This window comes from Musa acuminata, chromosome BXJ1-6 (genome assembly GCF_036884655.1).
Source record: "Musa acuminata AAA Group cultivar baxijiao chromosome BXJ1-6, Cavendish_Baxijiao_AAA, whole genome shotgun sequence".
Taxonomy (NCBI): domain Eukaryota; kingdom Viridiplantae; phylum Streptophyta; class Magnoliopsida; order Zingiberales; family Musaceae; genus Musa; species Musa acuminata.
Window position 1 is genome coordinate 15593333 of NC_088332.1, and position 27485 is coordinate 15620817.

The 27485-nt window shown below is 39.5% G+C and overlaps 3 protein-coding genes across 5 annotated transcripts; 2 read left to right on the plus strand and 1 right to left on the minus strand.

Moving 5' to 3' along the window:
* The first annotated feature begins 3711 nt into the window (after window positions 1–3711).
* LOC135677465 (subtilisin-like protease SBT3) lies at window positions 3712–6009 on the plus strand. The gene has a single exon (XM_065189825.1). The coding sequence runs from the start codon at window positions 3712–3714 to the stop codon at window positions 6007–6009; it is 2298 nt and encodes a 765-aa protein (XP_065045897.1).
* A 1001-nt stretch (window positions 6010–7010) lies between these two features.
* LOC135676494 (polyubiquitin) lies at window positions 7011–9361 on the plus strand. The gene is made up of 2 exons (XM_065187749.1): window positions 7011–7120; window positions 8029–9361. The coding sequence occupies exon 2, from the start codon at window positions 8029–8031 to the stop codon at window positions 9172–9174; it is 1146 nt and encodes a 381-aa protein (XP_065043821.1). The 5' UTR covers window positions 7011–7120; the 3' UTR covers window positions 9175–9361.
* Window positions 9362–10388: 1027 nt separating this feature from the next.
* On the minus strand, window positions 10389–25539 carry LOC135584378 (uncharacterized). Of its 3 annotated transcripts, XM_065187746.1 has the most exons (20): window positions 25221–25539; window positions 25028–25116; window positions 24798–24907; window positions 24656–24710; window positions 21579–21667; window positions 19108–19174; window positions 18963–19025; window positions 18674–18844; window positions 18492–18585; window positions 18336–18415; window positions 18148–18223; window positions 18022–18065; window positions 17593–17660; window positions 15072–15157; window positions 14796–14953; window positions 13377–14697; window positions 12463–12749; window positions 11553–11744; window positions 11305–11461; window positions 10389–10927 (listed from the first exon to the last, which is right to left on the minus strand). In XM_065187746.1, exons 1-20 carry the CDS (start codon window positions 25330–25332, stop codon window positions 10623–10625), a joined length of 3624 nt encoding a protein of 1207 aa, XP_065043818.1. In that variant the 5' UTR covers window positions 25333–25539; the 3' UTR covers window positions 10389–10622. The 3 variants fall into 3 exon arrangements, with proteins under 3 accessions (XP_065043818.1, XP_065043820.1, XP_065043819.1); XM_065187748.1 differs by lacking the exon at window positions 25221–25539 and having other exon boundaries at window positions 21579–21660; window positions 24982–25116; XM_065187747.1 differs by lacking the exon at window positions 25221–25539 and having other exon boundaries at window positions 24982–25116.
* Between the last annotated feature and the right edge of the window lie 1946 nt (window positions 25540–27485).

The following is a 27485-nucleotide window of genomic DNA, read 5'->3' on the forward strand; positions in this document are numbered from 1 at the left end:
GATCTGTTGCTGGTGTGCCATTGTTTCAACTGTAATGACTTTTTTCTAACTGTGATGACTATTTCAGGTTCTTCCAGCCACTTGCTCCCCCATGGGGAATGCTTGCTGGTGTGCCATTGTTTCAAGTCACTGTTCAAAATATTTCAGAGGATTTCCCGTGTGGCATTTCTTCCTCAACATCTTATCATCATTGACTTGGTATGTAGTTGTTCACATTGCATCTTTCTTGGCTTACTTGTCAGTGCCCTATTTATTCAACTGCAAGTAGCTCTCACACAATAAACAACTCATCACTATGTTGTCTCCTTGAACACTAAACTGCCTCAATAAAGGATCATTTGAATAGGACCATGGATCATGCTGTGTTGCTTTATTCATTCCACTGGCACCCGCAACGAATAATTATTAAGATGGTCTCTCGAGTCTAGAATTGGCATGATAGAGTTTGATTCCTTTACTTCGGTTAAGATGATACCTAACATACTGTTTATTGTAGTTATTTAATAGCAAATTCTTCTGAAAAAAAGTCAACAAAATGTTGTTTTAAGTGTAACGATTGATCTTACTAAAGCTCCCATTTTGTTTCAATATATTGCTAAATGCAACTAGATTGCGCCAACATTCCTCTTGCATCTAACATTGGAAGCAAACCTTGGTTCATGTAATGTTTTTAATGCATTGGAGCAGCATCAAGTTCATAATTTGGCCTTGTTGCTGATACATGGATTCAGTGGTCCTATGACAAATTTATGATTGAAGGTTTAATATATACCAACACCTCAATGACTTGATACAGCTTTTTTTAAGGATATTGGTAGAAGTTGCTACAGAATCTACTTGATTCCTTTTCCAGTCTCTCACAGAATTTTATCAGATCACTGTTTATGTATACATTTTAATCACGTTATCTATCTCTTGACAAGATGGATAATGTGAAATCACTGTACTTTGTATGTTAAATATGGATTTTGATTTTATAAACAAAATGTTATAAGTGGCATAATGAACAAGAGACAAGTCTTTCTGATAATTAAGATGGGAAAGATTTTAATGAAGAAACTGAGAAGACTTACCAGTTTAGTATAATCCATTCACATTATGTAGTCTATGGTAAAGACATCTGAAGCGATCCAGTTAAAAGGAGGAAAAAGTTATTTTTAGTCAAGAGTTCTTTTCTTGAGGGAAGATTTTTAAGTAGCATTGGGAACTCAAAATACTACTTACTATTCTTAAAAAGATTCTAAATACTACTATACACACACACACACATTACTGACCTTTTCTTCTGCATGTCTTTCCCACCATCCATCATTTGCATATCCACAATCAAGAAGAGTTCTACATCTCATGAGAGATTGCAAGATATCTTCCAATGAGGTGAAAAGATGTCTTCTTTATAATCTCATTGAGAAAAGATTGATAAGAAAAGGGAAAAGTTGTGGAACTTTGATGGAGTAGAGAGATGATGATTTTTGATAATTACTTCTCACACATTATATTATGAATCTCCATGGGTTAATAGACACATATTAAAAGATTGCATTCACTGTCATATACCTCAGTATAAAATTGGTGCATGCTGACTGTCCAATTTTTTTCATGCATCTTTTATTGATATCCCTTCCCAATACCAGAGATAAAGAAAATTAAATTGAATTTATTTTTTTAACAAAGGTAAGCTTGTACTCTTGGTAGCTACTGAAACCAATTCTTTTGTTAGCTTCAAGATGTAAAACATTTGATGCACTTAAGAAACTCATCAATGCATATGGAATTCCTGTGGCTGTAGATCCTACAATAATAACACTCTTTTCTGGATTTCATCCAAAGAGAGAATTTGACAGAGGCTGTTCACAAGACAAACTAATGTTATTTCTTTGATAATCCCTAAGACTATAATACTCTTTCAAACAATGCCAAAACCCTAAAACAAAATCATTAAGAAAATCAAAACACAGTATGAATCCTTGACAAAAAGTGGTGTGGCATTAAACTTCATAAATTAATTTAACATTACCAGAATATAATATAGCTCAAAATAATCAGGTGGAAACCTCTAGTCTCAAAATAGATTAGCCAGTAATGCATGTTACAGTTGTTATTGTTGTTAGTGCATGTTTAGGGCTGCTGAATCTGCACCTCAACTCTACCCTCTTTCTTTTATCTTTAGCCTATGCAGTTTGTCACACTTGCCAATGGAGTTGAAGAGTGTGATGCGGTCTAAAAGCACTTCACCATAGTGGTAAGATATTTTCTGTTTTGTTGTCATTGGGAGAAGGCTTAGGTCTGGGAGCTCCTCATGCATGCCTTAAGAAGACAAACATGTAGCAGGTGCTTGAAGTAAAATAAAAATAAAAACAAAAAAAACTGAACACTTGATGTTTTCTCTTTTGGATTGTAAAGAAGAAAGCCTTATTTTCTTCAGAAAGGCCATACATACTATTTAGCTTTGAATAAGATGATTCTTTCCAATCTACCTCCTCAAAAATATGTTGTGTCAGTATGAGCCAGGAAATTATTCTTGACATTCTTAACATTGTCCCATCTTTACTTCTATGTTTTTGAATGAGGCTTTATCTTGGCATTTGGAAGCCAATTCTCAGTCTTCATACAAGACTATGTTGCTCTTCCTTCATAGGGTAAGACCCACTGTAGGACAGGTTTCCAATTGAATCATGGCTTTCATTCCTTTGGATAAAAACAACTTATGATTCATTCAGAAAAAGAATTAGGTTGCAGTAAAACGAGAACAATATAACATAACCTGGTGCTGGTGCCTGTAGAACAGTACAAACAAGCCCTAAATATACTTCTGATTCACCTAACTCTTGTCAGATGTGCAACACTTTTGCTGCCTTATTACTACTATATTTCGGTCATCACACCAAGTATTTGGTACGGTATGCATGTCATGAGGGTGATGTGTGATGAAAAATTGAATCCAGTACATGAGATGCAACCTCATCTGTGGTGTTTGTATGTGATGTGTGGCTATTTGTTGTATTAGAAGCTTGGTTTTAGTTTGGAAGAAAATTTATGTTGACCTATTAACTTAGGTTTAAGATTTTGAGTTATGTGGTTCACACTCAATAAATATGATGGAGAGCCTAAGTTAGAGATTATAATATTGCCACATCAAAAGTGGTTAATAATATGATTAACTTACAAGGATTTGATGGTTGATCTTATAGATTTAAATTTATTTACAAGAATTTGATGGGTGTTCTTTAGCCACATCAAAAGTGGCTAAAGAAATTGCTTGAAAAGCCTTAATTTTCAAAAGAGATTTAATCAAGTCATTAAGATTTATGTGCATTTACATATACTGACTATTGAACTGATGTTAAGACTGATTTGTACTACAGTGGATTTCACTCTGTTAAACTTCTCTTCTTTTAAGCTATCACAAACCCCAACTGCAGCCTTGACTTCATAAGCAGCATCAGAATGTGGCACCATTTGATGTGCTTGCTTCACACATTCTATCTGCTGCAGTCTTAGATATGTTGGTATGCATGTGCATAAAGAGATGGTGTTTTAAGCATGGATCTACTCATGCATGGATTCCACTCATCATACCTCAGCTTACTGATGTTGAACAACAGCTCTCTCCATCTTCACAAACAACTTGTGACCTCTGATCGCTAATTTCCTATAAAAGCCACTGAACTACACCCCCCCGAAGCCCAAAAACTATAGCTCCTGTAAGAGATGAAGCTCTTCATGGCCTCTTCTGCGCATCTCCTCCTCTTCCTCAATGCATGTCTTCTCCTTCTTCCGCTTCTCCCCACCTCAGGCCAGAGATCCACCTACATCATCCACATGAACAGTTCCTCCATGCCCGCCTCTCAACCCACGCACCATGACTGGTACTCGACCATCCTGGAGAACATGTCGCTTGCCACCCCCAACTCCACCACCTCGGGCCGCCCTCAGCTCCTCCACACCTACCACCACGCCCTCACCGGTTTTGCCGCCACCCTGACTGCCGACGAGCTGCGAGCGATGGAAGACTCCTCCGGCTTCATCGCTGCCTACCCTGACCTGGAGATCAAGCTTCACACCACCCGCACACCTCAGTTCCTCTGCCTCAACCACGACACCGGACTCTGGCCGTCGTCATCCTACGGAGACGGCGTCGTCATCGGCGTCATCGACTCCGGCGTCTGGTCCGAGAGCCCGAGCTTCAACGACGGCGGCATGAGCCCCGCTCCTCTCTGGTGGAACGGCACGTGCGAGCTTGGCACCCGTTGCAACTGGAAGCTCATCGGGGCTCGATCCTTCAACGTAAGCTCGAGCACAGCCGATGGCGAGTCCGCGAGGGACAACGACGGTCACGGGACGCTCGTAGCCTCCGTCGCCGCCGGCGCCCCCGTCAGCGGCGCCTCCTTCTTCGGCTACGCCAACGGCACTGCCGTCGGGATGGCGCCGCGCGCGTGGATATCAGTGTACGAGGTCGCCGACGCTCGCACGTTGGTGGCATTCACCTGCAACGTGCTGGCGGCGATGGATGCGGCCATCGCCGACCGAGTCGACGTCATCTCTATCGCCATGGGCCTCACTGACCTCGTCCCGTTGTACGAGGACCCGTTCGCGATCGCCTCCTTCTCGGCCATGAAGAAGGGCATAATGGTGGTCTTCTCGGCTGGCAATGACGGACCGTGGAACTACACAGTCACCAACGCCTTCCCTTGGGCGATCACCGTAGGCGGGAGCTCCGTCGATCGCAGACTCACCGGAACCCTCACCGTTTATGGAGACAGTTTCACCGGTGTGTCCTTGTATCCCCTGTCCAAACTGCTGGTTGACCTCCCGCTCGTCTACAACGCTACGATCTCGCACTGCAACTCATCCGAACTGATATCTCAAGCCGCCGCGGGAAAGATAGTCGTCTGCCACGGCCTAGGCGGCATCGGCAGTATGTTCTATCAGATTGCGGCGGTCAATGCGTCGGAGGCTGCCGCGGCTGTCTTCGTGACTGACGACGCTCTGTTTCTTGAAGACGGCGAGTTTGCTTGCCCTGCGATTGCTCTCGACTTGGATACCGGCGAAGTGCTTCTAAGATACTTGAGTTCTCTACCCTATCCAACAGCGTCGATGGAGTTCCAGGAGACGCAGGTGAGCGGATTCCTGGGACCGGTCATCGCCGCTCCGGCAATCGGGACCTATTCGTCGAGGGGGCCGTCGCTGATAAGTCCTGACGTCCTGAAACCGGACGTGGTGGCGCCCGGCACGAGAATCTTGGGTGCGTGGCCGACCAACAAGCCGGCGGCCACCGCCGGGGCGATGAGCCTAGCTAATCCATTCGCCGTGAAGAGCGGGACGTCCTTCGCAAGCGCACACGTCGCTGGCATCGCTGCGCTTCTCCAAGCGGCGAATTACCACTCCTGGAGCCCCGCGGCGATCCGCTCGGCGATAATGACCACCGCACACCAGCTCGACAACACCGGTGATCCCATCAAGGATAGCGCGACGAACTCGGAGGCGACGCCGTTGGCCATGGGCGCCGGCCACGTCGACCCCAACAGAGCGTTGCACCCGGGCCTAGTGTACGACGCGGGAGAGGCGGACTACGTGAGCTTCCTCTGCAGCCAAGGGTTCAGCCAGGAGCAGATCATGGCCATCGTCGGCGTCGACAGCTACGACTGCTCGTCCCCGTCGCCCCATCTAAACTACCCTTCTTTCATCGCCTTCTTCCCCCCCCAGCCACTGTGGCCTGGACCGCAGTCCTTCATGAGGACGGTGACAAACGTCGACACGAAGCCGGCGGTTTACCGGGCATTCGTGCGGCAGCCAGTGGGCTTCACCGTCAGCGTCCAACCGGAGGAGTTGGTCTTCAACGCTACAATGGCCACTAACACAGCCAACTTTGTGCTGACGATCGTGCAGAATGAAGAGCCAGTGACCATGGTGTCGAGCGGTTCCCTGACTTGGGTTCATGAGGAGTTTACGTACACAGTGAGGAGCCCCATAGTTGTGGTCGCTGAGAGAGCACCGGCGTTCCCCTGAAAGCTCAAGTCCCATGGCTTGCTTGCCACAACTACTGCTACTACTACTACTACTGTTTACGTACTAAACGCTTAACTCTATATACGTTATGATCATTGCATGCATCAGTGATTAGTAGATGGTGTCAGGCCTTACACTGTTCTGTCAACTGGTTTGTTGACTGTCTTCTCCGTTGTTCTTCATCAAATTCTAAGCGATGAGCTGCATAAGCAAACTGACATCAGTATAGAGAATAAGAACCACAATCGGAACAATTTGAAGAGACCAAGAACAAATTTTATTTCACCTATCAATTGGCTGTACACATCGCACAAACTTCAAAGAGAGAGAGAGAGAGAGAGAGAGAGACATTAGCTTGAATGGAACTCTTCAAGGTTACACCTCAAAAGAAGATTCAAGAAGGAATTCAAATAAATATTCACAAAGCAAACAATTCAAAAGAGAATTCTGATTCAAACAATCCTTTCCATTGACTATCTCAAATAGACTTTTTAAAAATGTATACATGATTTATTATGATTACGTAATCTCTTCTAAGAATTAGGTTGATTTTTTTTTTTACTATTTATGCCTTAACATTGTCGTATATTTGTAATATACGACAATTAAAGCCAAAGCCAATTAATGTATACATGATCTATCTTTTTTTCTGTGCTTGCCTTCTTCCACCTGGTTTCAAATCCTAACTGCGACCTTGATCACGAAACACCGCTTTTGACTGGTTGAAAGGCCGCAAACTTTTCGGGTCCCACAATTAAAGCCAACAGTCGTTGTCTTTCTTGTGTTTCCTACCTCGGTTGCCACACCACGGGAGGAAAGAGCAAAGACCAAAGAGCGTTACGTTACGACCACGTCAGTTAACGGACCCCCAGTCGGCCTAACTCCGTCTTTGGAGTCAAAGTTGATGGCTGTTGACAGCGCCTCATCCGTCGTTCCGTGTGGGATACGTGTGAGGTCACCATCCGCCGAGTCCGTGAACGGTAACGTTACAGCAGGGTCATCTTACGCATCCAAATCCCTATAAATCTCTCTCCTCGGCCTTCGACGACTCCATCCTCGCTCATCTTAATCCTCTCTCAAGGTCTAGGGATACCAACAAAGGCCGCTCAAGGTATCGCCTTGCTCTTCCCCTTATCCCATCTTTTCCTTTATTCGTCTTAATTTCGTGTTGTTCGTTTAGTTTCTGGGTTAGATTCGTCTACGAGGGCTTTCTTGATTCGTCACCTGCTATTTCTTTTGTTGAAGTATTAGGTTCCTTTGATCTCTACCGGCGTGATGCTCCTATATCAGGTTTACCGATACTTGACAGGGTCTTACGTTTTGTTTTTCTTGTACGGATCTCTTGATCCCTACCGATGAAATTATGCGACGTGCTACGTTTGGGAGCTGACTAGGTCAAAAGATTGTGGATGTTGGTCTTCCTCTCTCCTGTTGGTGGAGATTATGATCGAATCATTAGGTTTCTGTACCACTTTGGTGATTGATTGTCGAATTATTTGATGATATGGTTTGTAGATCTCTCTATATGATTTCCCTCTTCTTTTTATCGATCTAGATTTCGGATTTCTTAGTTGTTAAAGGATCTTTCGTGTTGATGTTTTTAAGATCTGATGTTCGGTGTTGATTGGATAAAGAAAATTATAAACAAGCATCTTCTGTATGGATCTTTATGCGACCTGATGGTGGGTGTTAATTGGATCAAGAATACAAAATTTTGTCTTGATATGTTTGTATTATGCTCAGGGTTTGTCTCAGATCTAAACTTTTATTCGTGACAGATGTGGGGTTTGATCTGGTGACCTGGTTATTTTTGTTGGATATTTAGATTCTTTTAGGAAGTATTTAGTTTCTTTGTATTGCTCTTTTCTTTGTGCAATGGTATATTTTTTTTTCCTACTCCTTTCCCTTTTGTCATCTGTTCATGATGCTTTGGCATTAGGTTGTGTTGTCTGTTTGGTTTTGTGGCTTTCAGCTCTTGTTCTGTATTGATAAGCTGGTTCCTGTTGCTGCTTGTTTCAGATGCAAATCTTTGTCAAAACTCTCACTGGAAAGACGATCACCCTTGAGGTTGAATCCTCTGACACAATTGACAATGTCAAAGCCAAGATCCAGGATAAGGAGGGAATACCCCCGGACCAGCAAAGGTTGATATTTGCTGGCAAGCAACTTGAGGATGGTCGCACCCTTGCTGACTACAACATCCAAAAGGAGTCCACCCTCCACCTTGTACTCCGCCTCCGTGGTGGCATGCAAATCTTTGTCAAAACTCTCACCGGAAAGACCATCACCCTTGAGGTTGAATCCTCTGACACCATTGACAATGTCAAGGCCAAGATCCAGGACAAGGAAGGCATTCCCCCGGATCAGCAAAGGCTCATCTTCGCTGGCAAACAGCTCGAGGATGGCCGCACCTTGGCCGACTACAATATCCAGAAGGAGTCCACCCTCCACCTTGTGCTCCGTCTCCGTGGTGGCATGCAGATTTTTGTTAAAACACTTACCGGTAAGACCATCACCCTTGAGGTTGAGAGCTCGGACACCATAGACAATGTCAAGGCCAAGATCCAGGACAAGGAAGGCATTCCCCCGGATCAGCAAAGGCTCATCTTTGCTGGCAAGCAGCTCGAGGATGGCCGTACCTTGGCCGACTACAATATCCAGAAGGAGTCCACCCTCCACCTTGTGCTCCGTCTCCGTGGTGGCATGCAAATTTTTGTCAAAACTCTCACCGGGAAGACCATCACTCTGGAGGTTGAGAGCTCGGACACTATCGACAATGTGAAGGCAAAGATACAGGACAAGGAGGGCATTCCTCCAGACCAGCAGAGGCTCATCTTTGCTGGCAAGCAATTGGAGGATGGCCGCACCTTGGCTGACTATAATATCCAGAAGGAATCTACCCTCCACTTGGTGCTGAGGCTCAGGGGAGGGATGCAAATTTTTGTGAAAACCCTCACCGGGAAGACCATCACTCTGGAGGTTGAGAGCTCGGACACTATTGACAATGTGAAGGCAAAGATACAGGACAAGGAGGGAATCCCACCAGACCAACAGAGGCTGATCTTTGCAGGTAAGCAGCTCGAGGATGGGCGCACACTGGCAGACTATAACATCCAGAAGGAATCCACTCTTCACCTGGTCCTTCGTCTCCGCGGTGGCCAGTGAACTTCCAGCATTTGCTGCTATTAGTGTGATGCTCCTCTAGTCTTCTGGTGTCTGATGTTTATGTTTGAAGTTTAGTACTAGTCGGTCCTGTATTTGGATGGTATGTTCTGATATGCTGGAGTATTGCATCTATAATTAATGGAATAAAAGGTGAACCTCACCACCTTGTGTTGAGGATTTATGATTATTACCATGGAAGTTTGAATGAATGCAGAATCTTTTTGTATGTTCATTCTTTGATGGAGCTGAATGGGGTTTCACCTCGAGAATGCCTGAGAATGACACGGTTCAATTGAGCTTCGAATCCATGTTGGTTTCTCACATATTTTGATCATAGTGGATGTTCATTTGTATCAAGCCTCTTCCTATATCTACCAACTCTTTTGTTTCTTTTTGAAAGGTTAGAAAGTTAAACTGAATGGTCAGCCAGTAGTGTAGATTCTCTACTCTACTGAAATGTGCTGCTGCTGTTTATGCATGGAAGTTTGTATCCATCTTTCTAAGAGGAAGGAATATATCATTTCTTGGTTGAAGGCAGCAGCTATGAGCATTTTCGAGCAGCCATCTTGCTGAAGCCCGACTCAAGTACTACTTCCCATCGAATGAATGAATGAATGAATGATAGTTCCCATCGAATGAGCATTTGCGAGCAGCTATGACATACCACTCTTCTTCCTAAAACGACTTCGACTCCGAACTGACTTTTTTGTTTTGGATTTTTCTTCATGAGGCATTTCAAGGACTGAAGATGAAAAGAAGACCAAATTTGAAAGGAAGAGCTCTGGTTTCCCCACTGCAATGGATGCTGTGGGCATTACGTATGGTGGTATGTCACTTGACGACAAGTAAACAATGTTCACGATTTTAGGACCTTATGATGGTCTAATAAAATCTTTATTAACTAAGATTACTGACTACCACCTTTCTATTGCTCAGACTCATGCAGCTGTGGCGTCAGTGAAGGTCCGAAAAACCTTCTGTAAGCAGAAAAAACAAATGACCCTATTAGTTTCCTCCTTCAGAAGATATCAATTAGTTTAGTTAGTAAAGATGTTAATTGTTGAACCCTGTTCTCACCACATCATTTGCGACGACCAAAAGAATCTTGCACACTTGATAGATGAACATTGTTCACAAGCACTGAATTATGAGTTGGAGCAATTCTGATGACAGAGTAGAAGACAAACCATAGCATTCTTTCCACAATCCAGCAATGCATAACTAGACCCAATTACCATTTTCCGTCAACTCATAAGAACGATGTTCATCAAACCATGGGGAATAACAAAATCCCTATATATATCTATGGCGGCAGTTGACCTGTTGCTTATTTCAAGCCAGTATGTAGAACAACATTCCCACTTTTATGTACAAAAAGAATTAAGTGAATACAATAGTGGTCAGAATTTTTTTCCTGACCAGAACAAAAAGTCCACCTTGCAACAGAATTAAACAAGAGTCCGCAACCTGGTCAACAGAGTTTGCATGTTCTCGAGCTTCTCTGTGAAGTATTTTACATCTGAAACATGTTCGGAGCCGTCTGAGCTACCTAACTCTGAAATAAGCGAAGAGCACTTGGACTGCAAATCCAAAATTTCTACTTCTAACATGGTAATGGTCGATTCCACGCTTTCATTTGGGCTCTCTAGTATTGCATTTGAAGTCGGAGCCCTGGGGGTGAAGCTGACACTGGCAAAACTACTTCGCCTACTCATTTTTTCTGGTGTCAGAACTTTGTCTATGCTCCCACTTCCTGCAAGCAAGTCACGGTATGATAAACATGAAAATGAAGAAGGTCGAAAGAGGAGGTAAATTTTTCATGGGGTTTTCACACTATAAAACAGATTGCGGATCGGTGACTTCACAAGAAAATGATCACAAGACAATTTACCAGTTTCAAGATACGGTTACGAACTAGTCATAACTGTGAAGATTTATTTTCTTGTTTAATCAAGCCTAGATATCAGTAGGATATCAAAATTAAGGTTCGGTTACAAGCTTTCTCTTATTCATGTCGGAATCTTAACATGTGTAAACTATTATTTCGCCCATTTAAAGACCCAGCTCAATCATTCTTAACTAAGAGAAACATATGGGAAGCACATTTTCCAAAAAAAAAAAATTGCGTACCTAGGTTTGAGAGCTGATCTATAGCACCCTGGCCGAGTGACTTATCAAGCCTAAGCAAACGCAACATTCCTGCAGCGATTCTACCAACCGAATCGACTTCAGACCTGCAAAGAAAAGCAAGGTGCTCCAGTTCCTCCTTTGTAGCAACTGCCTCGATCTGCATGACAAAGCATTATGCATATCTAAATTTCCACCCCCACACAAAGGGAACAAGAGAGAAAAAAAAATAGAAGTGCTATTTCTTTTACCGGTTGTTTAACTGAAAACTTTACATTCTCCACACTCCACTTTGCCTCCAGATCACTATCATCCTCAGGGACAATTAAGCAGACTTCAATATCTACACCATTATTATTGATGTTCCCGAATGTCAGATCTCTCTCTACTTGGTTAACATCCTTTGGATGTGGCTTCAATGCCTGTAAACCTTCTATACCTACCTGCAATTATCCCAAGCTACACATCAACAAATATAACAAGTGAACAACAAGGGAAAATTTTACCACATTTTTACAAATCAAAGGAAAATTGTTGTCTTCTACGATGACGGCCCAAGCTTAAGTTTATCTTTTATTGATTAATCAGAAGGATATTACTGATTTTGAAGATCCATTGGGATCATGGAGAATGTATACTGGCAGGTCTAGAAAGCACATTCACTTTGAATTATGCCAACCTGTGATATGTGATATACATCCCAACATATCTTTAAGCCACTCGCTCATTCTGATGGATGCTAAATCTTTAGCACAAATTTCCAGGTGCATGTATGCCTTTAATGGGAAAGGATCAGATCGCTTGTGGGTTATCAGTGCATATGTTGTAATTCAACTTAGATGCTAATATATGACTACAGGCCCTCCATATATTGAAGTTTCTGCGATACCTAATAACACAGATTATGTTTACCTGCTAATTTACTCAGTATCAAAGTCTATAATTGCTTGGTAGAATGAGCCTGCCATACTACTGGTCCAACCAGCTATCAGATGCTGATATCACACAGTTTACCACTCATCTACCAAAATTGAACGATGTTTTTAGGTTGACCGACCATACATGCTGGACAATAACTTTAAATTTGCAACCAATAAAAAAGATAGAAAATAGGTGCTATTTTGAAAGGCAGCAGAAAATTTAAATACACTAAATGCTTACCGTGATCAATTCCACAGGAAACTTACGTTTTGTGCCCAAGTTCACCTTGTTTCTAAAATTTGGTTCAGAATTACTCTTTGCTTTTACATGGAAACTTTGGAAGGTTGTATGCCAACATCTTTCTTCTCTGCTTAGATTATCACCTGCACACTGCAACCATCCTTCTTCCATCTCCTGTGTTCCTTCTAGAGCAAATAACCAATTGTTGAATGCTATACATACATCAACATCATCAGGCATCCGCATCTCCAAAAGTCTGCCATGATCCTCCTCCTCGGAAGTTTCATCTGATATGAAAATGATGACCATCAATCTACCAAAAAACACCTATCTAATCTATATAAAAACAAAAGATAGAAGCACAAAAAATATAACTGCCTAATTTCACATACAGGATTTAGAGACTGCACTACTCAGGACAATAATTAGTTGCATGCTCCTTAACAGTAAGTAGATATTGAACCAGATCTTTGCATGGCCACATAATAAGATATACAATATTATACAAGCAATACACAGTAGTGTCTTTCTTCTGTTATTTCCATGAACAGAGGCATATATCAGTATAGACGAGCAACAAGTTACAAGAGTTACCAGAAAAAAAGAAAACAAATTAAAAGGCACTATAACTCTATATTTTAAGAAGCTCAGAAGTCAGAAGCCACTATGTTAATCTCTTTCTGGAAGACAACATGATTCTTTATAAGCACTTTATCAGCATCACTATTCCATGGTTAGGCATTTACCCTGATGTTCCAATAGTTACTGTGCTTTTGTACAAGCAAAGATGCACTTCAGAATGCAATCAAAAGCTGCACCTAAACATGATAAGCTAGTTCCTGTACTGTATGACAATTCTTTAGGTATCATAGAGAATATGTAAAAATGTATCGTTCTAAATATAATTGCCTTACTTTCTTCCTTAGTGGCTTCAATGGGAGGAGGTGATGTTTTGAAAAGTTTTGCTAGTGGTCCTGAGGATAAATTCTTTAATCCTTTCAAGAGTCCTTCTCCTGGGCCACCATCTGGCCCAAGTATACCAAATCGATGCAGCAATGACTCAGTATAATGCATTCCTCCACCTAGACGTACACCATTGACCTTAAAAGATGCATTCAGACTATGACTTTCTGTATCTTGTAGATCGTAAGGCATCACATGGACCATGGTCATGTCAAGAAATGGAACTGGTTTCTTTTGACGCTTGTTTTGATTATCAACCCAGAAAACAGCTCTCATTTGGGTATATCCATTGCCATTAGCTAGACTGTCATGTTCACTTGGTGTCTGTATGCCATTCTCTTGAGACAATGCATCCATTCCATCCAAACAGTAAATGGAAACAGTCTCCCAGAGTAAGCTAGTTGATACTGCAAAAGCACCACCTAGAGTCCGGTGAGAAACTTTTAGGAACAGATCTTGTCCATCAAACTGAACTAAAGGCATGCCATGAATATCGATAGATGAAGATTCCAAAAATTTAAGGCGGAGATTGTTTATGGTTAAGCTTACTGCAGTATCACTGGGCATCTTTTTCATCATCTTATCACCAAAATAATCACCACTCCTCTGTTTGTTACCTTTGCTAGCTTTTCTTATTTTTTCACTGACACCGCCAAAATAGGCATACAGATCTAAAACGAAGAATAACTGCTCGACTGAAGCGTTTGATATATAATGCTGGCAGAAAACTCCAATTCTGACTACACCTTCTGGAGGAGGTACTTCTATCAAAGGGCCCCCATCTGCAGTTGCCATAGCTGCCTCAAAACATACTTCATGGAGCTCAACGCATCTCCACAAACCAGCATGCCAATCAGTGGAACTTAACTGTATTGTTGAACTATTGCAGGTTTCCAGTGAAACACTAAGATGTGAAGCTCGAGTAGTCCACTTCTTCTGACTAGCATCAATTGGTTGATATTCCCAGAGGCTAAAGCAAGCTGGATCTGCTTCCAGATTTAGCAAAGTACATTTTATTGATGGTGATATAGCAAAATACAGGTCCTCAACATGAAGTCTTGCTCCAGAAAAGGATGCATGAGAACCATAATTTCCATTTCCGGACAAATTACTAGTTTTTTGAGCTTCTAAAGGTACAGCAAGGTCAAACTCTTTCAGGCTAAATTCAAAGGAGTTCACTGAAAAATCAGGCAGCACAGCACCAGGATTGACCATGATTCCATCAGCTAAGAAAGAGGAAATCCTTAAACAGGATTCTTCCTGAAGAGTAATCTGAAAATAAAGAAATCCTATTTTAATTAACTAACTAAATGTACAAAATAAAAACAAGTGCCAACAACATGAAACCTTATGGTTGGCAGTAAGTGTACCATAAGTGGTTGACAATCAATAACTGTCTGTGAAGCAAACTTTGGAGGGGTAGGTGAAGGATTGATTTGAAGAGAATGGAGAGAAATCAAAGGAATGCCAATACTGAAGTTCATGTGCTGATCTTCTAAAGGATAAATTGGAGGGCAGAAGTTCTGACCTGCTCAAAATATGATGAAAATAATCAGTTTCAAGTAAAAGTCAATGCAACCCTAGTTTGACAAAAGATAGTTGAATAAATATGATGGTAAAATGTAACAATGAATTCAGGTAACAACCAAATGCTGGGACATGTAGAAGTTCCTCTGGTGTAGCCCTCAGAGACGGCTGTATTAATGTGCATGGAGGGTGTGAAAAGGTGTCCCTGCAGATGAGAAAACAGTTTGCATGTTTAACTCAATAGTATAGCACTAGAAATGGCAAAAAGAAAAACAAAGTTCGACAAGATCTATATAAGATATCAGTTGCAACTTTCAACAGTTGTCCCATATTTTTCATCATGCCTTAAATCAACAAGCAATTTGATTAATACTTTGAAACTCCAATACCTAACCCAGTATCATAGAATAAAAAAGAAATAAGCAAATTACTAATGACATCTGGTAATGATATAAAAAGGATCCATATGTTGAAAAAACAAAGAGAAGTACCATCATGAAATTCAATGTTCCACTGAAATTATTACTAAATTAGCATGGATGTTAAAGTGTAAAATATGCAGGTAGAATTGCTCTAGTATGTCTTATAGTTTACCACTACTCAGTATTCTATTTCTGGCAATATAAGTTTTTCAACTCAAAAGGGCAAGTTAAGAAATGAATGATGACAAAACACTTGAACAATCTTAACAGTTATCTCAGGCATCAGATAAAGCCATGGCATTGCAAACCAGAGAATCAGAAATCTACACATGGATTTTCTCTCTTTCTTTAACTAAAGAATCAGAAGTCTATACCATAGATTTCTTTTTTTTCTTTCATATTCCTTTTCCTGAATAGAGCAGTAGGCTATGCTTAGGAGTTCCATTATCAAAGTCTTGGACTCCGGCATATTCAAGTGGTGCTCAAAATCATGACTGGGTGCTGGAGTAGCAGTAGAAGTTCAGTGTTGAAGGCCATAATAGTAATTTGGCTATGCCAACCAATATTTAGAAAACACGAGGATTGCTTTATAGTAACAGTGATGACTAATACTCCAAAGGCCAGATATAATGTCAATAGGCAGAATCTTACCAACAAGAATCTTTTCATGGCATGAGGTTGTGCTAAATGCTAATAACCTTTTACCATGGTAGCTGCCATGCCATGCTGATAAACACCCCCTGTGCCAACCGAGACATGCCAAAAGTTGGAGTGTCTGTGTGTTGACACTATCAACACCAACTAGCACAGCAATCCTTTCCCACAAACACAAGCAATGATGTATTGTACAAAAGAATGCAAAAGATTAATATTAGCATTTGCTTCTATGCAAACTTGTAAACTCCAGAGCAAACCAATAAAACAGATTGTTTAAGTATCAAACTGTGGCAACTGCTCAATTAATCCCAAGTACATGAACGTCATGGAGATGATCGGCTCGAACTTATGGTAGTAGCAATGACACATAGAGCCAACATATGTTCGAGAGAGAGCACTCTTCGGCATGTGCTCTTATTATGAATTTCCATGATGCACCTAGAGAAAATGTTATTTAACAGAAACCAGCTATTTAGAAGCTACACACTGAAGAGTAAAAGGATACCATTCCATTATTGCTTGGTCTAAAAGCAGATTTAGAAAAACTGAAGTCTGCTTTATTTGCTTGTTACAGAAAAAAAATCACATGCTATCACGTCCTGCATACATTGTCTAAAAGCATATACCTGTCGTTTCCCGTAAATATGAGAAAATCTAATAGCAGAGTAGGAAAGCACAAGAATCCCAAGCCACTACCACCATTTATCCTTTCAGCTTCTCGGAATCTTAATGACAACTCTAAATACAGAGCCTGAGTTCTCTCACAAACTTTAATAGTTCGTGAAGCCATTGACATCTTTTCGGAGTTTCTATCATTTTGGACAAATTTTCTTTTTAATTAGAACATTTAGCATCCAACTGCTTCAACTCTCATGATCTTCTTCTAGTCAGTCCTTTTACTTGTCGAAATCGTTCACTGAGTGAAAAGTTAGTAATGAGTGGAAAATATCAGCAATATACTGATACACAACATGCAAACTAACAATCTTGAAACATTTGCCATGAAAATTAAAAATTAGTGCTCAGCTACCAGTCAATGCAAAATAAGTCCCTTAGATGAAAAGATGAATCCATTATAATCTCTCTTTCAAGGGACCCAATTTCACTTTAATCACCCTCTATCTTTCTCATCAGTTGCCTAACACTCGAAAATAATACCACATTTCACCTTTGTTAGTCTAACTTATAAAGTGAAACTCAAACAAAATTTAGAATTGCAACAGTATCTCCCTACAAGAGAACTCAACATTTTACATCTAGTACCAAGCTTCCACTTCAAGAACATTAACACAAGACATCAAAACACATTGCAGTTTTCACCTATATTTACTTAATCATGGCATGTCTCAGAACATCTCTCTCCCTCACTCTCACGCACACACATCATTTGCCAGATGTGCCAATTTTTCAATAATGAATATGGTCCACTGATCCACAACTTCCTAAGCATGACCAACTATGGATTTGTTTGAAAGATCATTTTAAAATGTAAAGGGAAAAAATAGATTTCTGATATTGAATATGTGTGAGAATTTTTTGGAAACAGAAGCACTGGAATTACCTCAGAAATAGTCCACCGAGCATAATGCGAGACAAGGTTTTTGTAGTTTCTCCATCAGATAGACTAGCCTATTAGACAACATAGCTCCAGATGAGTTCAACAAACATCACAAATCAGGAACACAGAGGTATTAGCATGCTTTAGAAACAGACTTGTAAACACAGGAATAAGCAAATCCTCATAGAATTCATAAAATCATGACATTCTTCTTTTTCCTACATCCATGCTGCACACGACATAAAAGCAAGAGAACTGGAAGATAGAATCTATAATAGCCACACAAATTTTGTCCTAAAGCAAAGTGGACTATTTTATGTTTTATATCATATGAGACAAATTCATGAATAGACCTTTCTTTCTAAGAAATAAGATTTGAACAAGAAATTATTCAAGATTAACCACAAAAACTGAAAATGAAGAAGTTTTTACCCTTGAGAAAAAGAGTGACTGCATCAAAAGTTCAAGTTGGAAGTCTGAAAAACAAGACAATTGTGTGTCTCAGATTCATGATAGCAGAATGGATAACATTCTTACAGATTCTTCAGTGACCCTCACCAGCATCTTTAATACAGAGAAAGATATGATCGATGATAATAGAAACCAGTGAACATCCTGCTGCTTCAGTACAACGCTGCCCAAATGAGATTGAGGTTTGAGGCTCCTTATTATATTCCAAATGTCTAACTGTATTTCAACAAAATTTCAGACTATAATAATAAGAAAATCATAAAATTAGTAGAAACCTGTTGAGCCTTTGGATCCACATCTCCCCTATTTAAGCAAACATAGAAACCAGTCATAAAACGGAGAAGAGCTCGTAGGCCTGCTCAAACATAAATATGTCAACAAAATAAGCACAAATTAAATTATAATTGAGCTAGATAATGATCATTCATCACCTGGTTCACTTAAAGCAGGACAAACAGCTTCAGGAATATGCAACTGAACCTCAAGCCCTAGTGGACTATTATGTTCTGTCCTCTGCACTGTGATCTGAAGTATAATGAATAATCAATAACTTAAGAGTGCCATTGTGGTCCAAATAATTTAATTTTATATCTAGAAAATGATATTGCATTACATGAGCCTCTCCAGAAATTCCTTCTAGGAACCTTTCACCACCAAAAAACAATCGCTTTGCGCCATCAGCATCTCGCTTATTCCCTTGGTTGCTAGAAGACGCCATACGTGCATCCATGAACATATCTGGATGTGGTAAAAGGTCTACCGAAAGTGATTCCCATTCCAACTTCTGCAGTACATAAGAAATTATGATTTCAGTGCAAAACAGGAAAAAAATTTCTGACTTGCAAATATAACAAACATAACAAACTGTGGAACAAGTTGTCTATATCAGCAATAATGAAAACCTTGAAAACATATATGAATTTCTTGTTATTGGAAAAATCCCGCGCTTCCTTGAGATTGACTACCTGTTACCAGGAAATGAATGAAATGGAATTTAGTCATGCAACCTTAGAATAAATGGATGCTACATCATTCTAGAGTTAATACCTGCCAGCTTTCGTTTGTTGTATAGAGCAAAAGGTTGCGGATGGTAATAGATGCTAATGGAGATGACCTAATCAGAGAGACAGAAATCATAAATTAGTTTTGCACAAGAACCAATGCATAGAGTCGAATAAATTTTGCGAGGAATAAGTAGCATTAGCTTGACGAAGAACCACTAATTCTTATATGAAACTGATCAGAAAATGTAAAGCTTGTGGATGCCGAAATGCAAACATCCTTGATAAATTACTAGAGTACTGGAAGCACAGGAAATACAAATATGAGAAACTACACTACAAGAATGGTCATTAACTAGTCACTTATTTCCTCCCATAACTACAAACGCATTGGTAGTCCAACATTTCACTATGCTTGCTCAGGTTATGTATCATGCTTTGATGAAATATAGTGGTCATTACAAACAATCTTCACATTGCCCATTTCATGTGAACATTTACACACTGAAATTGTATATATATGAAAATATCCTTATGCGGCTCTATCTTCAGAAAGGACTAAGGTTTGAGGATCTAGACGAAACTCCAAAGTTCATGTTTATCTTTATTTATGACGAGCCTATGATTTCTGTTTTGAAGTCTTGGTGACCATAAAATGATTTCAAGGATTTTTTCGGGTCAATTAAGGGGATTGATCCTAATCTTGAACAGAGTGGGCTGATATGCATCCTTTTATTTCTGTGTAGGAAGGTCCTTAAGGAATCCTTGTAAGAGCTGAATGTAGAGATCAAAATTTCATAAACATGATTGATAGGATTGTCTTACAATACTTAATAATGAACATCAAATGAGGAGTTTGCTTAATGAAAGACAATCCTTACAAGTCAGATGGATTCTTTCTGATGGTTTCATAATTAACATTGGCTGCCTAAGCAATGAACCTAGGTCATTTAGCTACCCCCACAACCTATAGGCGTGGGATTTTTTTTTTTGTGTCCCAACCCTAGATGGACCCTAGGAAGCTTAAGACCTTAAGGCCCACTTTTTCTTTTAAGATGTAGTTTGTTACAAATAATTAATTATAAAGAATAATAATAAACTAAAACATATAAAAAAACTCTGATTCTTAGTAACACAAGGTGCAAGTATATTTTTAATAACAAGATACAAGCAAAAACAATTGCTTTACACACTTGTGCAATGAACCATAACAACAATGATTCAGTGAATATGTTGTTTTGGTAAATCTTCTATGTTATGCTTGTTTTTTCAGCCCTGATGCACACCACTATATCTTAATTGCTATAACATAATTTGTTTTCTTATTATGGTTACATTAGTATTTTAGGAAGTATGCAACACTTGTAATGACACGATAGAGTGAAAATTAAGTCTAACAATTATAATTAGGATATCCAATATGAAACAATGATACCTACTTTATCTGCTCTTTATTTCAATATTCAATAAACAATGATACCCAATATGAAACAAAATTAAGTGCATATGATTTTTGTATAATTCATGAATCATTGAAAAACTACTTAATTTTACATGTCTATGAATTTATATTAGTTTTATGGTATTTCTTTCATATGCTTGCACATATGCAAATAAGCCTTTTGCCTATACCTTTCAAGGAGTTACCACCTAGGTGTTCTGGTTCTTTCTCCTTCCCCCCTCTACTTGACTATTCCTTAGTTTTCTCTTTCCATTTAGGATATACCAAAGTTTGCCGTACCGAGACATAATGCTCGGTATGGGTAGTACATACCGGTTCGAAAAGGAATCGGTAGAGGTAGTACATCGATATGCCCCATCGTACCATGTGTTAGTACACATAGTATGGTTCAATACGTACTGTGCCAACAACTGGTCGGTATACCAGTACAGACCGATAAGGCGAACCATGGTATATACCTTTTATTTTTCCTTTAACTTTCTATATGTCTTTTATTTTACCAATAGTTTTACATTTCCTCCATAACATGATCAGAAAACCTCTTGTTGTCAAGACTTATAGTCTATTTCGATTATCAATCACTGTGGCCTTGACCACAACCAAAAAATCTATTGCTATGGTAATCAAGTGCCAGCAGGCTGAAAACTTTATAATGAAGAACCTAGTTATACAATCACTATCAAAAAACAAGTTATTCTGACTTGTTAAGACAGTGGGAAACCACAGAAGGAGAACAGGTAAACAAACAGAACTGAAGCAAAAATCATTGCATGCAAAGTTTAGACCAAAGCTAAACAAGGAAGAATTTTGATACTCCTTAAACTAAGCACAACAGTGGGAAAAGATTCACGTAGCCGACCCTATGTAGTGACAATATAGCTTCTTCTTTTTTATGTCAATTGATTTAGATGATTATTATCATTGCAAATATCACGAAGTACTGACATGAATTAATCCTGAAAACTGTTCTTCCACGTGAAAAGTCTAAAGGTGGCAATATAAATGCAAATTTGCAACATATACACTTCGAACAATGAGAGAGACCAAGAAATTACCAAATTGCACCTCCCTGCTGCCTAGTGCCACCACGTGTCTCAATCATAAGATTAACAGTACCTACTTCCAGAGTCATTCCATCTGCAATCTAAGACACAAATTAAGAATTACATCTAGTCAAAGATCGATAATCGTCCATCAATGTAAGTTAAATGAATGCCATGAAGGCAAGCTAATGGCCTAGTCTCATCCTGAGATGATCCAGTACATCCTTTGTTAAAGCCCATGGTAAACAAGATAAAGATCCTCAGAAATGAATGGCTCACCGTATAGTTAATGTCTCATACCTTTTACATTATTAGAATATCTTTCAACAGTTAAGAAATATAAATTCTTTACAAGCAAGGATGACATAAGAGTCTCTCCTCCTGATGCTAGATTTGTTACGAGATATTAATTATGCAGTAGAAGTTATTCTATTTGGAATTACTAGCCCACAGGCAAGATGAGCAAAAATATGGCAACTAGCTATTTTGAATCTGCACAAATTTGTTTGCCAAGAGATAGTCCATCATATATGTGTGTGTGTTTGTGTGTGTGTATATACAAATAGTCCATCATACCAATTGCTTAAGAAATAATTATGAAGCATTTAACTGGTTTCAGTTACTTGCCTATTGATATTAATAATTCTAGAAAACAGAAAAAAATAGTTCAACCTAAATAAGATATTTTCAAGAAGTTATATATATATATATATATATATATATATATATATATATATATATATATATATATATGTATATTCTTTTTAAATGGTGTTTATAGTGCATCTCCTAAAAATATATGTACCATCTCATGAAAGTCTCCACTAAAATAAGTATTGTATTTAATCTGGCTTCCGACCAAATCTTAAACCCTTCTAATATGTGACAGTCAATTACATGAGATGCACATGGAAGCTTGCCTACTTGCATCATTAAGTTATCCAGGGTTCAAGCATCTTTTCAAGAAGGTGCAGATAAATAAATGATCGATTATTGTGTATGAGGAAACCAAACAAGTTGATGATGGCATAATATAAGCCATATGTTTGGACACCAATACTTGGTCAAACTAGTAAATATCGATTGACACAAATTAGTTCGGGAGGTATGCAAAATTGTGCTTCACATAAAACACATGCTTCTTAAATTTTTTTAAACATAAAGTATATAGTATAGTGATTAACTTCGATCAGGTCAAAATACAATATATTTTATATATCAATAAATATTTGTGCAAGTATTGAAAATTTATGCCTTCAAATTTACCATGTCTTGCAAGTTTAGGTAGCCATGTCTGCAGTTTAAATTCAAATTCAAACTTATTGGAGCATATAGCAATAAGCATTTTCATCGGACATTCATATTATTCATTTACAATGTATTTACATGATTTCATTAACTCTCAAGGGGGAAATAGGACTTTACTTGATAGAACATAATAGTGTCTTCTTTGGAGAAGGAAAAATTCATCCAAATAAAAATACCATATTGACCCTTAGAACAAGAGTAACAGTGGGCCTATATTTAAATCTAGATTTATATGAGGAGGCTATAAACTTGTAGGACTCTGATATTTGGTTTTCCTCTCATTATAGTTTATTGCTTTTCCATGCAGTTGTCTAAAACTCACCCTGATAACTGCTAGTAACTCAGTATGGTATTACTAAGTGTGCTTTCACCAAATTATATTCACCTACTCGTATTTTTTAAGATGTCAATTACTTAGATGGTAGAACTTCAACTGTTAACTACAACAACCTGGATTCAATCCTGCTTTCACGACTTACAACTTGAGAGAGAGAGAGAGAGAGAGAGAGAGAGAGCTTAGTATGCTATTCATACCTTTGTCTATAGTGTCATATTTATAGTTGTAGATGACACATGTAAACTCTATTTGGAGCAAAAATTCTCGTTCAATGTTTCTCCCAAAACCTTAACGTAACATTTTGAGTCTGACTCACAGTAAGGACTAAGCAGATGCAAGAGAGAAATTTAGAATAGCTAGAACATCAGAAGTCCTCCTATGACTTGTATATTAACGTGCTCAGGTTTCACCTATGAGATCTTCCCTATCTATCATCATTCTACTTATTGTAGAACTCCATAATGACACTCACTAGTTGCTTTAACATGCCCCTTATTTCATATATAGTGATCCAAATCAAGGTATGCAATTTCGTACTGTACCGGAGTTTCGATGTTCGCTCGATATGGTACAAAACGGTATACCGCTCGGTATATTCTCTCTTCTCTCAGGCAGGGCGACGTCGCCGAGGCAATGTCGCCTCATTTATATATATAAATATATTTCGTTCCGTCCAGTAAGGGATGGTCTGTGTACCGGTAAGCTGATGAACCGGTACGTACCGGACGGTATTATTCAAAATTACATACCTTGATCCAAACCATCAATGTCAGATTTTACAACCAAGTCATACCAAATTCCTTACACTTCCGGATATCTATGTATGCTAGGAATGTTAAAGCCTCCATGTCATGGGAGTCAAAACTACTGGATCCTGAAACAATTTGACCAAACTCGAAAAGGCAAGAAATCAATCTAACCATGTAATATATGCTGATTTTAATTCAGAAATATGACCCCCAATTGGGAAGCTCAGAAAGCAAGAAACTCAATTGTGCATGATTCTTTTCAAATTTCATATACTTATCTAGAATTACTTAGAATCCCTTCCTTCAGCCAAAATTAATATATATTTTACTTAGAATCACTTCCTACAAAGGGAGGCCAATTTGTCTTCATTAATTTATATTTTAATTTCTCCCACTTCTTGTTCTTGTGTTTCTTCTCTCCCTTGTTCTTTCTTGTGTGTGGCCAAAGGCTCCCCTAGGGCAAGAGTAAGAGATGACACATGTTCACAAACAAATAGGAACAATGACCAGATTCCATCTTGGCATGAAAACCTCATAAAATTTCCTTCATAATATTCTTCCATTAAGCTTTAAACCAAACCACCAATCACCAATCACCAACACCAGGTAGCTCAGATCATAATATCACCAAACAAAATAATGGTAGAACCAAAGTATAACCCAGAAAAACGAAACCAACAAATTAGAGCCTTTACCTTATCTGCAAATCCGTATCCACTGCCTTTGGATGAGCTAGTTGAGGCTGGAGCACTTCAAGAAACACGAGGAACATGAAAAATTCGACCAAGATTGAACATATCGATCAAGAATTCAAGCCTTAAAACAACCAAATATCACCTTTTTGGGTTCTTCGAGTTATCAGCGTCCACATTCTCTTCAAGAACTAGATCGAGCCTGTCGATCTGGACCAGAATCGGCTCATATTGCACATTTGAAACAGACGGCAGCTGGACCCAAAAAAAAAAAAAAATCCAACAACCACAATTCAGCAATAAATCAAATATTCCAGTCAACAATTCACCTCTCAATTCCAAACATATGAATCGTAAAGGCCCGATCTTGATCACCGTGATCTCAAGCTTGCCGACTCTAGCAGTGGTCACATCTAGCGCCGGCGGAAACCCAACGCTCGCGTGCAGGGCATCCCCATTTATATCTTAAACAATCAAATCCCATTCAAAGAAACCCAATCAACAAAGAGGAATTAAATTAAGGACTATTCAAGATCCAGTTCTCGAGGAGGAGACGAGGGATCCAAACCAAGGTTAGAGAGCTGGGCAGTGCGGCCTTGGAGCTTGAACTGGTCGCGAGAGAAGGACTTGAGCCAGTACTTGAGGGTGTACTCCAGCGCCCGCGCCAGAATCGACTCCATCGCTGTCACCGCCGCGCCGCGCCGCCCGCCGGAACGGAGCCTTCAAGGATCCTCTCGTGCCTTCGAGATCCGAACGAAACCCGAAGAGATCGATCTCGGCAGTAGAATTCTCGACGACGCCGACGACGAAGAAGAAGAAGAAGAGGAGGAAGAAGGGAAAGCGGGAGGCGATGCTTAGAAGAGGAGAGCAAAAAAGGGGCAGAAAAAACAGCATTTTTCCTTTTTTTCTTTTTTATTTATTTATAAGCAAATAAATATATATGCGGACCTTAAGATCGACCGTTCCTTTCGTCAGAGGAATCTCATCTCAGCCGTCGACGTAACGAGAAGCAGAGCGCATAGGAATATGAATGCGGTACAAGTCGTTGGATCTCAACGAGTACGAATCCGAAGGGCGTGTCCGGCGACACGTGACGTCGGTCCCACCTGCTGCGTAATTGCGCAACTAATCGGGGCGGAGTTGGAACGGACGGTAGAGTTTTGGGTCGTCGGACATGGGGAAGACTGATGTGAAACCCGACCTTGGATTAAGGCCGCAGATACAGACTGTGAGATACGTTCGACGTGACGGAGAGACACGGAGTCGGGGTAGATACACTCTCGATGTTGCACATGCATTGCACGTGACGTACAAATGTACCATCAACAGAACTGCACTCTGTTTATGTTCCAAATAAAAAAGATTATTTGACATCGAAATGACACTCGATAGTCCACGTGTCATTTTCTCCGGCTGTCACCTTTACTGTGAAGAGAACCAAATCGACTCACATCTTATGGATCATATCAGAGATTCATCAATGCTGTGGTTTGTAAATAAGAAAGGTTTTACAAAGCCGAAGAAGAATAAGAACAATCCAACAAGCAGGATGCGTTCATTCAGCAATCACCAGCGAACCTTTTCTGCTTTCCTTGGGAACCCAAAGTCAGACGATGGGCGGTGTGCCGGCCATGTGGTGGGGCAAACTATTTTCTTGTACATTTCTTCCCATCTCGGCAACTTCTGTGGCTTTTTCTTTTGGTGGTGGCTGTAATATGTACCTCTGCTTGATGTTTTCGTACTGCTCATCCATGCAAAATGTTCCGTGAGGAGGAAAAAGGGGCACAGGTGGTAGATCCAATACTGTGGGCTGTGTTCTCCAGAAAGTAAGATCTGTGTTCATCCAACACTCAATGAAAGGATTGGGATTTTGACTATGATCTTATTATTAGCTGGAGATTTGATTGAACTATTATCAATAATGAACCAAATTAATGGATATTTATCTGTGAAAAAGATGGACATATGTACATGTATGTTACTGATCTTTAAGATGCAGAAGAATGCAGTCTGAACATACTAAACTGATTCTTGTATTATGTTTCTTCACTGCAACATGAAATCAAAGCCAACATGACATAATTAATTTTGATTCTTACATATTCTGATATTAGAGCTATTTGATATCATCAATTTTGATCGTCAATCCGATGTGTCAAAATAAAGATAATATAGATGTGAATATGTGTCAAAATAAGTATGATCAATCATTCTTTCCTAAGAACAAAGTCTGCTGAAATCAAATTAAACTGCAAATGCCACTACATCAATTAGGAATGATTACAAACATGATATGATTGATTAGGAATGAACTTGAATGATGTGCCCGTTACAGTCCCATGAACACCACTTGGCCATGTAGTAGAATTATCTTGTGCATGTTCTACAGTATTAAGCACTGCATCCCTTTCTGATGGTGCTGAATTCTGCAGCTTAAGTACGTGGTAAAGAATGAAATGTTTCCCAGTCAGAGTCTGCACATAACTGATAAAAGCAGATACCAATTCAACAAAGAACTCGAAGACAAATGTAATTGGAATATGTCATAGTGAACTATAGAAAAGTTTATTTGCCTTCTAATAGTTGGCATTGGATCACTACAGAAATCTAATAATCAGCCATATTTAGATTGCATTCTATCTAGAAATTTAGCTGCCAATCTTGACAGAGTTATCGTATTTAAATTCCTTCGTACAACCAAATTATGAATATTGTTAACAGTAATGAGAAAGCATATATATACACCTTCATGTTATAATTAAGTTTGTCGAGGTAAAATATATTAAATGCTTATAAAAGAATAAATCAAATTAACTATTAATTCTTAAAAAAA